Consider the following 13,864-nt stretch of genomic DNA (forward strand, 5'->3'; position numbering starts at 1 on the left):
AAACAGACGCAAAACTCCACAAAAATGTGATGAAATGACTAAAAACAGAGGAAAACTCCACAAAACATGATGAAACGACTAAAAACAGGAGCAAAACTCCACAAAAACATTACAAAACGACTAATAACAGACGCAAAACTCCACAAAAACGTGACGAAACGACTAAAAACAGACGCAAAACTCCACAAAAACGTGATGAAATGACTAAAACCAGATGAAAACACCACAAAAACGTGATGACTATATATACTATATTGGTACAATACATTTGGTTTGTTACAACAGAACAAATAAAGAGTCAATATGACAATGAACAACACCGTGGAATAGAAATAGTGCATAAAATAGGAGGAATACATACTTTAAATATCAATTTAGAAGCTGTAGATCAAATAAAAATGTGTGCAACTAACTGTAGTATTGGTACAATACATTTGGTTTGTTACAACAGAACAAATAAAGAGTCAATATTCAGTTCAGTTCAGTTTATTTTCAGACATTTCAGACAAAGACCTTTCATGACAAACACAAAAAATAAATGTATAAGGTCTGAAAAAAGGGAATAGGCAGAAGCTAAAGCTTATAATGCCGACCATTTAAAACACATAAACTTAGGTTGCTGCTACACACAGGTCAAAAGAAAATGTCTGATAATTAATTTATTGCTGCTGTCAGCAAACACAATCAACACATGTTTAAATAATGTTCCTCTTGAGAACAGTCTTAAAGTAAATGAATGTTCTGCAGTCTTTTAAATCTACGGCCAAATCATCCAAACATTAACTCCAACAACAGAAACACAATGCATTTTTGCAACAGTGGGCTTTTTTAGCACTTGAATGTAAACGGGTTCTCTGGGTCCAGATGTGTGAATGTAAACGGATTCTCTGGGTCCAGATGTGTGAATGTAAACGGGTTCTCTGGGTCTAGATGTGTGAATGTAAACGGGTTCTCTGGGTCCAGATGTGTGGATGTAAACGGTTTCTCTGGGTCCAGATGTGTGAATGTAAACGGGTTCTCTGGGTCCAGATGTGTGAATGTTAACGGGTTCTCTGGGTCCAGATGTGTATGTAAACGGGTTCTCTGGGTCCAGATGTGTGAATGTAAACGGGTTCTCTGGGTCCAGATGTGTGAGGGTCCAGACATATATGCTCAGAGAGGTCGTTAACTTCCCACAGCTGCGTGTGCTTTCACTCTTCATAACGGCTCCTTTTTGATGCCACCGCTGCTTTTACCCACCCTGCAGCCATTTTTGTTTTAACAATGATGGATGAATATGACGGATCAGCGCACCGAGTGGACCCTGTCCAGTTAAACTGCAGCAGCAGGAGAGTCCGGAGAGACAAGATGGAGGAAGATGAGGTATCAAACCGAGTAGTAGTAAAAGTAAAAACGTTCAAACTTTCATTTATGGCGTCAAATCATAACCAAAGTCATCTCAAGACACTTCCCATACAGAGCAGGTCCAGATCCTCCATGAACAAACGGCAACGTCAGAAACAGAGTCTTGGGGGCTCAGTGGTTCGAACAGGCGCCCCGTGTACAGATGCTAAAAGTCCCGGGTTCAACTCCGACCCTTTTTTCTCAACCCTATTTCTTGTCAACCTCCAGCTGTGCAATTAGGGCGCACTCACTCTGTACATCCGTACCTCTCACGGGTACTTTCCCTTTCCTGGAACAGGTTCTGGATCAGAATGGGGAATTGATTATACTTTATTTTAAACATAAATTTTGCCGTTTGAAAATAAACCAAGTGCTTGAATCTCAAGGCTTTTTTGGGGATGAAAAGTGTATTTGTGTGTTCCCTATATCCAGCTTTATTTATAAGTGGCATTGCCCTTTTTTGGATCAAACTGATGGTTTGGTGTTAGTTTGGTGTGTGTTTCCACCACACCTCCAGACCATAGGTCATGTAGGGGAGCACCAAGAGACAATACAATACATATAGTGTTTGATAATTGAAATATTCTTTAACCTTACTAATGACTGCTAATGATTTGCAAACTTTTGCCTTTATATAATTTATGTGATTTTTCCAACTTCGCTTATTTTGCAATATTATTCCTAAAAACTGAATTTCATTTACTTGTTCAATTTCTTTATCATTTATGATTAAATTTGTTTCCACATTGATTGGACAATTTGCAAATATTATAATAAATATGTAATATAAACAATATAAGTATTATTAATATGACAATGAACAACACTGCGGAATAGAAATAATGTATAAAATAGGAGGAATACACACGTAGAAGCTATAGATCAAATTACTGCAGAAAGTAGCAGAAGCAAATGCTGAAAATGTAAATTAACTATTGAGTATCAGGTAAATATAGTATATATATAATCAATGTAATGAGTATAATGTAGGTTGTTGACAATGGTTGTTGTTTAATTCACAACTTGAGTTTGAATCTAATTTAGCCTTTATTTTATTTTAATTGCTTGTTATAAGATCCAACTTTAGTCTGACTTCACCTTTGCTAGTGTTAGTTCTAGATATTAAATACTGGTACTAAAAACAGACGCAAAACACCACAAAAACGTGAGGAAACGACTAAAAACAGATGAAAACTCCACAAAAACGTGATGAAACGACTAAAATCAGATGAAAACACCACAAAGACGTGATGAAACGACTAAAAACAGACACAAAACTCCACATAAACATGATGAAACGACTAAAAACAGATGAAAACACCACAAAAATGTGATGAAACGACTAAATACAGAAGAAAACACCACAAAAACGTTATGAAATGACTAAAAACAGACGTAAAAAAACTCCACAAAAACATGACAAAACAACTAAAAACAGATGAAAACACCACAAAAACTTGATGAAACAACTAAAAACAGATGAAAACACCACAAAAACATGACAAGGCCTAGAAACAGATGAAAACACCACAAATACGTGATGAAACAACTAAAAACAGATGAAAACACCACAAAAACATGACAAGGCTTAAAAACAGATGAAAACACCACAAAAACATGATGAAACAACTAAAAACAGACGAAAATACCACAAAAACATGACAAAACGACTAAAAACAGACGCAAAACTCCACAAAAACATGATGAAACGACTAAAAACAGACGCAAAACACCACAAAAACATGATGAAACGACTAAAAACAGATGCAAAACTAGAAATAATGCATAAAAATAGGAGGAATACATACTGTAAATATCAATTTAGAAGCTGTAGATCAAATAAAAACGTGTGCAACTTACTGCAGAAAGTATATAAGTGTATAAGTAACTATATCAGGTAAATACAGTATTAATATAATAAAGAGTATAATGTAGGTTGTTGACCAGATATATGTATTTATTGTATATTCTTCTTAATCTGGTTAAATGTTCTGATAAATCCAGTCTTTGCAAAACTTAATTTGTGTTTTAAACCATTTCCACCGCTGCAATAGAAAGACTACATTATGTATTATACGGTATTTTAACCCTATACAGATGAACAGAGAGAGAGAAAGACAGACAGGTGGACAGAGAGAGACAGAGACAGACAGGTGGACAGAGAGAGACAAGGACAGACACAAAGACAGACAGATGGACAGAGAGAGAGAAAGACAGACAGATGAACAGAGAGAGACAAAGACAGACGGGTGGATAGAGAGAGACAAGGACAGACACAAAGATGGACAGAGAGAGAGAAAGACAGACACAAAGACAGACAGATGGACAGAGAGAGAGAAAGACAGACAGGTGGACAGAGAGAGACAAAGACAGACACAAAGACAGACAGATCGACAGAGGGAGAGAGAAAGACAGACAGATGGACAGAGAGAGACAAAAATGAAACTGTAAGAACTGTAAGTTCTTGAAAATGAGTAAATGTTTTCCTGTAAAAGGTGTGTGGCGAGAGACAAAGACAGACATGTGGACAGAGAGAGACAAAGACAGACAGGTTGACAGAGAGAGAGAAAGACAGACAGATGGACAGAGAGAGAGAAAGACAGACAGGTGGACAGAGAGAGACAAAGACGGACGGATGGACAGAGAGAGACAAAGATGGACACAAAGATGGACAGAGAGAGACAAAGACGGACAGGTGGACAGAGAGAGAGACAAAGACAGACACAAAGACAGAGAGAGACAAAGACGGACAGATGGACAAAGAGAGACAAAGACTGACACAAAGACAGAGAGACAAGGACAGACACAAAGACAGACAGATGGACACAGAGAGAGAAAGACAGACAGATGGACAGAGAGAGACAAAGACGGACACAAAGACAGACAGATGGACAGAAAGAGACAAAGACAGACACAAAGACAGACAGATGGACAGAGAGAGACAAAGACGGACACAAAGACAGACAGATGGACATATATAGATAAATACATAATTCAGGGACCAACCGTTAAATAAAACAGATCAGTGAGAAATACATAATATAGTGTACGGTGGTTCGAGTGCAAGTCGATGTACAGGATATAAATAAGTATGCTGCAGTCAATGAATAATAAACTACAGTGGAATAGACGGTAGAAGGTAGTTTTAGTGCAAGAGATATGCAACAGTATGTCCCAGTGTGTGCAACATAGCAACAATATAGCAACGATATAGCGCCTATAGGTGGCTAAGGACGGTCGTTGGCACGTGGAGCACAAAGGGTTCCAGTGACATCATCGCCCCTTGTGAGAGGTTAAATACCTGGGTCTCCACACCAGTTAGTTGGACAGTTGGACAGTTAGTCCCAGCAAACCTGTAAAGGGTCGCTGTGGCTGTAGGTTTTCATTCCAACCAAGCAAGAACACACCTGACTGGAGTCGTGCAATCACCTGAATCGCCTTCACACAGTTGGATTTGTTGGATCAGGTGTGTTCTTGCTTGGTTGGAATGAAAACCTGCAGCCACAGCGCCCCCTTTACTGGATCCATTTGACACCCCTGAACTAGGACATTCAGTCATTTGAATCAATTTCCAGGTTCCTGAGGGCACCGCTGAAGCATGAACTCGACCGGCCGTCTGGACAGTTATAAAAGCGCTTTCATAAAGAACTTCGTCACCTTTGCTCTCGGCTCCATCATCAACTGCGTGAATGGGGCTTTTGTCTACACCTATTTTAAGAGCCAGGTCTTCCAGCAAGACCCCAGGTGAACGACAGACCCGCCGTGACTTTGATCGATGAGTTCAACATGACTCTCTCTCTCTCTTCTCTCCTTTGTCGTCATCGTGTTTATCTTTCTGCTCCCGTCCTTCCTCGTCTCTTTTTATCTCCTTCGTCTAACTTTTCTGCAGGTATGTGCTCTACATCCATTTGGTGATAAACGACATGATTATGCTGACCGTTTCTCTGGCTCTGCAAGTCATGACCTACACCATTCCGACGAGCTTTACTTCCTGCTGCATTATGCTGGTCATCTTAGTCACCACCAACAGGTAGGTGTTTAACTGAAGCTGGTCATACTCTGTATGATTTAAGCCTGTTTCTGACACGACTCAATTTGGAATTAGGGCTGGACCTGAATATTCGAATATTTGTTCATTGGGTAGGTATTCGGTTATTTTAGTTAGCTGCTCTGTTTCTACAATAGGCTTAAAAGATGTGCAGGCTGAAACAAAGACTATGAAGACGTTAATAAATAAATGCAACAATGCACAGGCATTAATATTTTCTGGTTTCCCCTGGGCGCTTCCCTAAGGTGGTGTTCCAGGAACGTCCAGCTGGGAGGAGGCCTCGGGGAAGACCCAGGACCAGGTGGAGAGATTATATCTCAACACTGGCCTGGGAACGCCTCAGGATCCCCCAGTTAGAGCTGGTTAATGTGGCCCGGGTAAGGGAAGTTTGGGGTCCCCTGCTAAAGCTGCCTCCCCCGAGACCCGACCCCGGATAAGCGTGTGAAGATGAGATGAGATGTTCTAGACAGTAAAATTTAAAAATCACTAATGAAACAAATGTTTTTTTAAGAGATCTTTTGAGTGCACATTTTGTTGTTTGTATATATGTTAGCAAGTGGTCGCCACTGATGGAAACTTAAGGTCGAAAATCTGTTGACAATTTCTTAGAGGGTTGCCATCAGCAGCCTGTCAACTGTTAGTGTCAAACCCTCATCACTCACTCATCTCAGGGGTCGGGTCGCACGGGCAGCAGCTCTTGCAAGGGACCCCAAACTTCAGGCCAGTGTTGAAATATAATCTCTCCACCTGGTCCTGGGTCTTCCCCTCCTTAGGGAGGCGCCCAGGGAGCATCCTTACCAGATGATCCTGAACCACCTCAACTGGCTCCTTTCAATGCAAACTCTACTCCGAGTTCCTCACGGATGGCTGAACTTCTCCCCCTCTCTCTAAGGGAGACACCAGCCCCCCTCCTGAGAAAACCCATTTCGGCCGCTTGTACCCAAGACCTCGTTCTTTCGGTCATGACCCAGCTTTCAGGACCACAGGTGAGGGTAGGAACCAAGATTGACCGGTAGATCCAGAGCTTTGCCTTCCTCAGCTCTCTTTTCGTCACAACGGTGCGGTAGAGCGACTGCAACACCGCCCCCGCTGCTCCGATTCTCCGGCCAAACTCACGTTCCATCGTCCCCTCACTCGTGAACAAGATCCCGAGGTACTTGGGGTAAGGACTCATTCCCTACCCGGAGTACGCAATCCACTGGTTTCCTGCTGAGAGCCATGGCCTCAGATTTAGAGTTGCTGATCCTCATCCCAGCCGTTTCACACTTGGCTGCAAACCGATCCAGTGAGTGCTGAAGGTCACTGACCGACGACGCCATCAGGACCACGTCATCTGCAAAAAGCAGAGACGAGATCCTCAGCCTATCGAATTGCAACCCCTCCCCACCACGACTATGCCTCGATATCCTGTCTGTGAAAATCACGAACAGGATTGGTGACAAACCGCACCCCTGGCGGAGGCCGACCCTACCGGGAAAGAATCCGACTTACTGCCGAGGATCCGGACACAGCTCTCGCTTTGGGTGTGCAGAGATTGGATGGCCCACAAAAGTGACCCCCTCACCCTATACTCCTGCAGGTCCTCCTGCAGTATCTCCCGGGGGACCCAGTCATATGACTTCTCCAGATCTACAAAGCACATGTAGACCGGATGGGCATATTACCAGGCCCCCTCCGCGATCCTTGCAAGAGGATCCTTGGTTTGACTATAAGACGAACCCTCCTTTCCTGCACCTTGGAGTAGATGTTACCCGGGAGGCTGAGTAGTGTGATACCCCTGTAATTGGCACACCCCGGTCTACCACTCCCTTGGCACTGTCCAGGACTTCCACGCAATTTTGAAGAGACATGTCAATCAAGACTGCCCCTCCAAACCCAAAGCTTTCAGCATTTCAGGATCAATCTCATCAATCACTGGGGCTTTGCCACTGTGGAGTTGTTTGACTACCTCAGTGACTTCCACAAGTGATATTGACAATGATATGATGGGGGATCATGGACCTCAGCTGATGACCTCATCAGCTGAGGTCACCAGCGTCCTGTCCTTACTGTAAATGGCTTGGACGGTTCCCCATTTCCCCCTCCTAAGGTGCAGAATGATTTTCCAGAAGCACCTTCGTGCTGCCCGAAAGTCCTTCTCCATGACTTCTCCGAACTTCTCCCACACTGATATGGCAGAGGCTGCAGCCCTTCTGGCCTGTCGGTACCTTGCAACTCCCCCCAGAGTCCTCTGGGATAACATATCCCGTAAGGCCTCTTTCTTCAGTCGGACAGCTCTCCTGAGCACCAGTGTCCACCACGGTGTTCGAGGGTTACCGCCCCTTGAGACACCTACGACCTTGAGGCCACAGTTCACCGCTGCAGCTTCAGCAATGGAAGCTTTGAAAATTGCCCACTTTGGTTCAATGCCCCCAACCCCCACAGGGATGCCAGAAAAGCTGTGCTGGAGGTGTGATTTGAAGATCTCTCGGACATGGGTCTCCTCCAGACGTTCCCAGTTCACCCGCACTACTCAATTAGGCTTACCTGGTCCGTCCAGAATCTCCCCCCATCCTCTGACCCAACTCATCACCAGATGGTGAGCAGCTGACAGCTCTACCCCTCTCTTCACTCGAGTGTCCAAAACATACGGCCTCAGATCAGATGATACGATCACAAAATCGATCATCGACCTTCGGCCTAGGGTGCTCTGGTACCACATACACTTCTGAGCATCCTTATGTTCGAACATGGTGTTAGTTATAGACAATCCGTGACTAGCACAGAAGTCTAATAACTGACGACTGCTCGGATTTGGATCAGGGAGACCGTTTCTCCCAATCACGCCTCTCCAGGTGTCATTGCCCACATTGGCGTTGAAGTCTCCCAGCAGGCGCTCAGCTGGGGATTCGTGAGTCTCCCCACACCCGCCCGGCGCCTCACACCCTGGGCAACTCCAGAGAAGCATAGGGTCCAACCCCTATCCAGGAGTACAGTTCCTGAACCGAGACTGTGCGTGGAGCTAAGCCCTACCAGATCATTGGTCGCAGGAAAAAAACAAATATTTGGAGCCGTTTCTTGTCAAAATTAAGTGAAAATCGACGTGACTGGCGGCTAGTATTGCCTAGAAGGCTGGAGGGCTTTTAATTTGAAGGGCCAGATACAGGAACTCGTGACACTGCAGGTTCCTTTGCTGTACATCACCGTTACTAATTAATAGCCAATCATGTCGGGAAAGACGTCTAAAATATGGGATCACTTTGAAAAGAACAAGGATGACCCCAAGAAGGTCACATGCAAACTTTGCAAGAAAAACTTCGCCCATCACTCTTCCACAATGAACAATAGACCACAAGTCGAGCCATTATCATTGTGTGATAATGGATTGTTTTTAAGTTAAAAAAACAACAATGGGGGGAATGCAGCAATAAAAACATGAAACTAGCACCCATACACACACAGTAGAGGACTTTTATTCAGAAGAACACACTGATAGACAGGATAAGATGAGATAAATGGGAACTTTCCTTATTACATATTACACATTATTACCTTTCAAATGTGTTTCTCTCAAGGTTCATGCACATGTACATGTATCGTTATATTATCTCTATTTGGGTGGAAAAGTTAGGGACAAAAGAGTTATCTGCAACGGTAGGAAGTACAGGGATAAACAAATCTTTGTCTTCGTGTAGAACCAGCCCTCTGAACCTCGCCGGCATGGCAATGGAGCGTTACATCGCTGTGTGTCGGCCTCTTCATCACATCCAGATCTGCACTGTGCAGCGAGCCTACGCTCTCATCGCACTGATCTGGGTCTTCTCCTTCATCCCGGCCTTCACAGATGTCGTCATCATCCTCGCCACCCAGCCCCGGTCCGTCTTCTCCAGGACTGTCGTCTGTTACACTGACTCTGTGTACAACACATCGCACCACAAGGCACAGAGGGTGGTCATCCAGGTGGAGTATGGATTATTTCATAGATGCATTTCTGTTTTTCTTTTAATTTCCTGACCTTTAGTGCTTTTTAGTGTTTTTTTCTGATTGACCACCCCCGTTAAAGAGCTGTGGAGTATTTTTGAAGGCTGTAACAAGGTCTATCTTCACATTAGGGTGAAGTGAATTATTGTTTTGCCTCATGAGACCATCCTGATCTCGCCAGCTCCATTGTATTTTCTCCTTTAGATCAGTCTGGTAACTTGCGGCAGAGAAAAATTTGGAGATGTTTGACCAGCAACCGAACCAACAATCAGCGTTGGTTTTGAGGCGGGTCGAAGCGTGACGCAACGAGAACCGACTGTTCAGTGTAAACAAAATGGAGGCTAACACTTTTTTCTGTTGGATCCTTCTGTTGAATATGGACCGGGCTCCTGAAATTGGGCCTTTGATCCGTAAATTCACGTTACATAAAGGGCAAATATCCTTTACCCACATGTTGTTTCCTTTCTGAGCTTTGCCTCATTGCTGTTAGTACGTCATACGCTTCGTCGATCCTCCACATCCAGACAGTTTGGGGCAGGTCTAACTGGAAAGCTGAAACTCTTGTGGATTCAATGAGCCCAGTTGTATTCATGCGTGATGAACTATTGTACATGCCAGCCCTGCATGAGTCGGTGCCCCGTTGAAACTGACCGGACTACGCCAGATGGATGAATTCTCATTTTCTCAGCAGATCCATCTGGGAACTGTCGTTTGGAGATCTTTTGGGAAGGGGTGAAAACACTGGCGGCTGATTATATAAACCATCTGTCAATCACCAACACACGGGCCAAATCAACCAATCAGATGACTGAAGCGTGTGACGTACTAACAGCGTGGAGGCAAAGCTCAGAAAGGAAACAACATGTGGGTAAAGGTGTCCATGTAAAAGGCCCAATTTCAGGAGCCCGGTCCATATTCAACAGAAGGATCCAGGGAACAAAGAGTTAGCGAGCGGCTTGCTCCATAGCTGCTCATCTCATCCGTGGAAGCCTCCATGTTGTTTACACTCAACAGTCTCTTCTCGTTTCCTCACTTAAATCTGCCACGAAACCAGGAGCCAAAACGTGTGCTAAAGTGCCCTCTAGGAGCCGAAACGTGTGCTAAAGTGCCCTCTAAGAGCCAAAATGCGTGTTAAAGTGTCTTCTAGAGCCAAAATGCGTGCTAATGTGCCCTCTAGGAGCCAAAATGTGTGCTAAAGTGCCTTCTAGGAGACAAAACATGTGCTAAAGTGCCCTGTAGGAGCCAAAGGCCCACTTTCAGGAGCCAGGTCCATATTCAACAGAAGAATCCAGAGCTTGCTCCACAGCTGCTCATCTCATCTATGGAAGCCTCCATGTTGTTTACACTGGACATTTCGTCACTTAAATCCGCCTCTAAACCAACGCTGATTGGTTCAGTCGCTTGGCAAACTTCTAACAGCGTCAGGACAAATCTCATAAAGTAAACAACATGTCGGCAAAGGATATTATATGAGCGGACTGAGCGATTAATATTTTATTTTAGGGAGTATTTCAAAGACTTCTGCAGTTGTCTGACTGTAGCTCCATCTAGTGGCCAAACTCTGGTATTACATCGGTGCAGCTTTTATCAACATTTAACTTCTTCTGCTTTTTTTCTGTATTTTCAGAAGGTTTGAATGTTTAATGCAGGTACTGAGAGCTTAAACCGCTGAGTTTATCATCCAGGAGTCTAGATCAGCTGTTCCCAACATTATTATTTGAATAACGGAGTAACAAATGACCCCTAAGTGACATGTTTTATGGATATTTCTAAATCATTTGCAATGCATAACCATAACGGTGCAGAAAACACAAACAAACTGTTCAATTAACACGAACGGTGAACACAATAACTGCAGGAAGTTTGGGTAAAACTAAGGATTTGGGTGAATTTTGAGATCATTTCTGTGAATGTTGAGTTTTCATGTTAGTTTTTTTAATTTTAAACATCATATAACAAGCGTTTCTTTTCAGCATGTTTGTTGTTTTATCAGTGTAAATGTTCTAACCCAGGACAAGACTGTTTATGGTGCCCTCATCCTGTTTATATCTTGAATACCGTATTTTCCGCGCAATAAGGGCACCTAAAAACCTTCAAATGTCTCAGTGCACCTTATAATCCGGTGCGCCTTATATATGGACCAATATTGAGCCCCAACAGGTCTCGCAACTACGGTATGCAGCCGCCGACTCTATTTTCCCCCGTAGAAGAAGTAACGTGCGGTGCATGTTGAGATATATAAATGCATGAAGCGTGCCGTTTCATTTCCATGTGTGTTAGTGTAAAGAGCCCAAAATGGCACCTATTAAGAGACACACTAACGACGCAGAGTTTCAACTCAAGGCCATTAGTCACGCAGTAGAACACCGGAATAGAGCAGCAGCCAGAGAGTTTAACATGAACCAATCAATGGTGCGGAAGTGGAGGAAGCAACGAGATGACCTGCGCCAAGTAAAGAAGACTAAACAGAGTTTCAGAGGGAACAAAGCGAGATGGCTACAGCTGGAGGACAAACTCCAACAGTGGGTTGTTGAACAGAGAGCAGCAAGTAGAAGTGTCCGTACAATCACTATCCGACTGAAGGCAACAGCGCTAGCCAATACTATCCAGCTGCAGACCCGGAGCACAAGCCCCTCAGCTGGATGCTACTCGAGCTAGCACGCGAACTTAGCATCAATGAATTTAGAGGCGGTCCTTAACGTAACCCCAGCCTCGACTGTAGCGTTTATTCTATGCGCCTTATAATGTGGTGGGCCTAATAGCGCGGAAAATACGGTAATAATCCAAACGTACCTTGGGTTAACTAACTAATTAACTTGGGTTCTCTTAGTTTAAGTCTCTTCGACAGCTGCGCTCATCTCATCCGTGGAAGCCTCCATGTTGTTTGAACGTTTCGTCGCTTAAATCCGCCTTCAAACCAACGCTGATTGGTTCGGTAGCTTGGCAAACTTCTCCAAATTTTCTCCGCCGCACGTTACCAGACTGATCTGAGAGTAAAATACGATGAAGCTCAGAGATCAGGACAGTCTCATGAGGCGACACTTGGTCCCCCTGCAGTAGTTTTATTGTGTCTTGTGTCTTAAAGTGTCTTCGCGTCTTCCCCTCAGGTCTTTCTGTTTTCCTTCGTCTTCCTGACTGTGTTCATCACCTACCTCAAGGTCCTCTGCGCTGCCCAGGCAGTTTCTGGTTCTAACCAGGCCATGGCCAAAAAAGCCAGGAACACCATCCTGCTACACGGGGTCCAGTTCCTCCTCTGCATGCTGACCTACATCTCTCCCTTCATCAGCCTTATCTTACTCACCGCCTGGCCCCGGCAACGCACCAACATCCTCTTCACAATTTTCCTGTCGACCAACGTGCTCCCGCGTCTGCTCAGTCCGCTCATCTACGGCGTCAGAGACCAGAAGTTCAACAGCCACATCAGGCTGCTCTTCTGCTGTAAAAGCTGCATTTCTGGGGAGAAAAGGTTGAAGGCGGGAAGATTCAAACAGGGGTCACACTAAGAGGTTTTTATGGGGGGCTGAACCTGCCAAGATAAATTAATACATTACCGTATTCTCTGCACTATAAGGCGCACCGCATTATAAGGCACATAGAATAGACGCCTCTAAATTCATTGTTGTTAAGTTCGCGTGCTAGCGCGAGTAGCATCCAGCTGCAGACCCGGAACACAAGCCCCTCACTTGAAAAAAAAACCTTTTGCGTCACTTCCGTCATGCAAGGGGCTTGTGTCAAGTGAGGGGCTTGCGTCAAGTGAGGGGCTTGTGTCAAGTGAGGGGCTTGTGCTCCTGGTCTGCAGCTGGATAGTATCGGCTACCGCTGTTGCCTTCAGTCCAATAGTGATTGTACGGACACTTCTACATGCTGCTCTATGTTCAACAACCCACTGTTGGAGTTTGTCCTCCAACTGTAGCCATCTCGCTCTGTTCCCTCGGAAACTCTGTTTAGTCTTCCTTACTTGGCGCAGGTCGTCTTGTTGCTTCCTCCACTTCCGCACCATTGATTGGTTCATGTTAAACTCTCTGGCTGCTGCTCTATTCCCGTGTTCTACTGCGTGACTAATGGCCTTGAGTTCAAACTCTGCGTCGTAAGCGTGTCTCTTAATAGGAGCCATTTTGGCAAACACACAAATGGAAATGAAACGGCACGCTTAGCGCAGTCGTATATCTCAACATGCAACGCGCGTTACTTCTTCTACGGGGGAAAATAGAGTCGCTTACCGTAGTTGTGAGACCTGTTGTGGCTCAATATTGGTCCATATATAAGGCGCCCTGGATTATAAGGCGCACTGAGACATTTGAAGGTTTTTAGGTGCGCCTTATCGTGCGGGAAATACGGTACTTGTTTTATGAAACAATATGCTTTTTAATGTCCTGGAAATAAAATGGAAAATAAATTGAGACATTAATTAATTAATTAAATCTCTTAATTGTTTTAATTAGCTTCTTTATTTATTTGCCTTTGTATTAATTC

At 44.2% G+C, this 13,864-nt stretch overlaps 1 protein-coding gene across 1 annotated transcript; it reads left to right on the forward strand.

The window, feature by feature from the left end:
- Positions 1–4,981: 4,981 nt before the first annotated feature.
- LOC310951205 (odorant receptor 131-2-like) lies at positions 4,982–12,894 on the forward strand (the record flags this gene model as incomplete). The annotated part of the gene is made up of 4 exons (XM_083919326.1): positions 4,982–5,127; positions 5,273–5,413; positions 9,106–9,370; positions 12,499–12,894. The coding sequence occupies 4 exons, from the start codon at positions 4,982–4,984 to the stop codon at positions 12,892–12,894; spliced, it is 948 nt and encodes a 315-aa protein (XP_083775452.1).
- Between the last annotated feature and the right edge of the window lie 970 nt (positions 12,895–13,864).

Source organism: Echiichthys vipera (assembly GCF_963691815.1).
Source record: "Echiichthys vipera genome assembly, chromosome: 9".
Lineage (NCBI taxonomy): Eukaryota > Metazoa > Chordata > Actinopteri > Perciformes > Trachinidae > Echiichthys > Echiichthys vipera.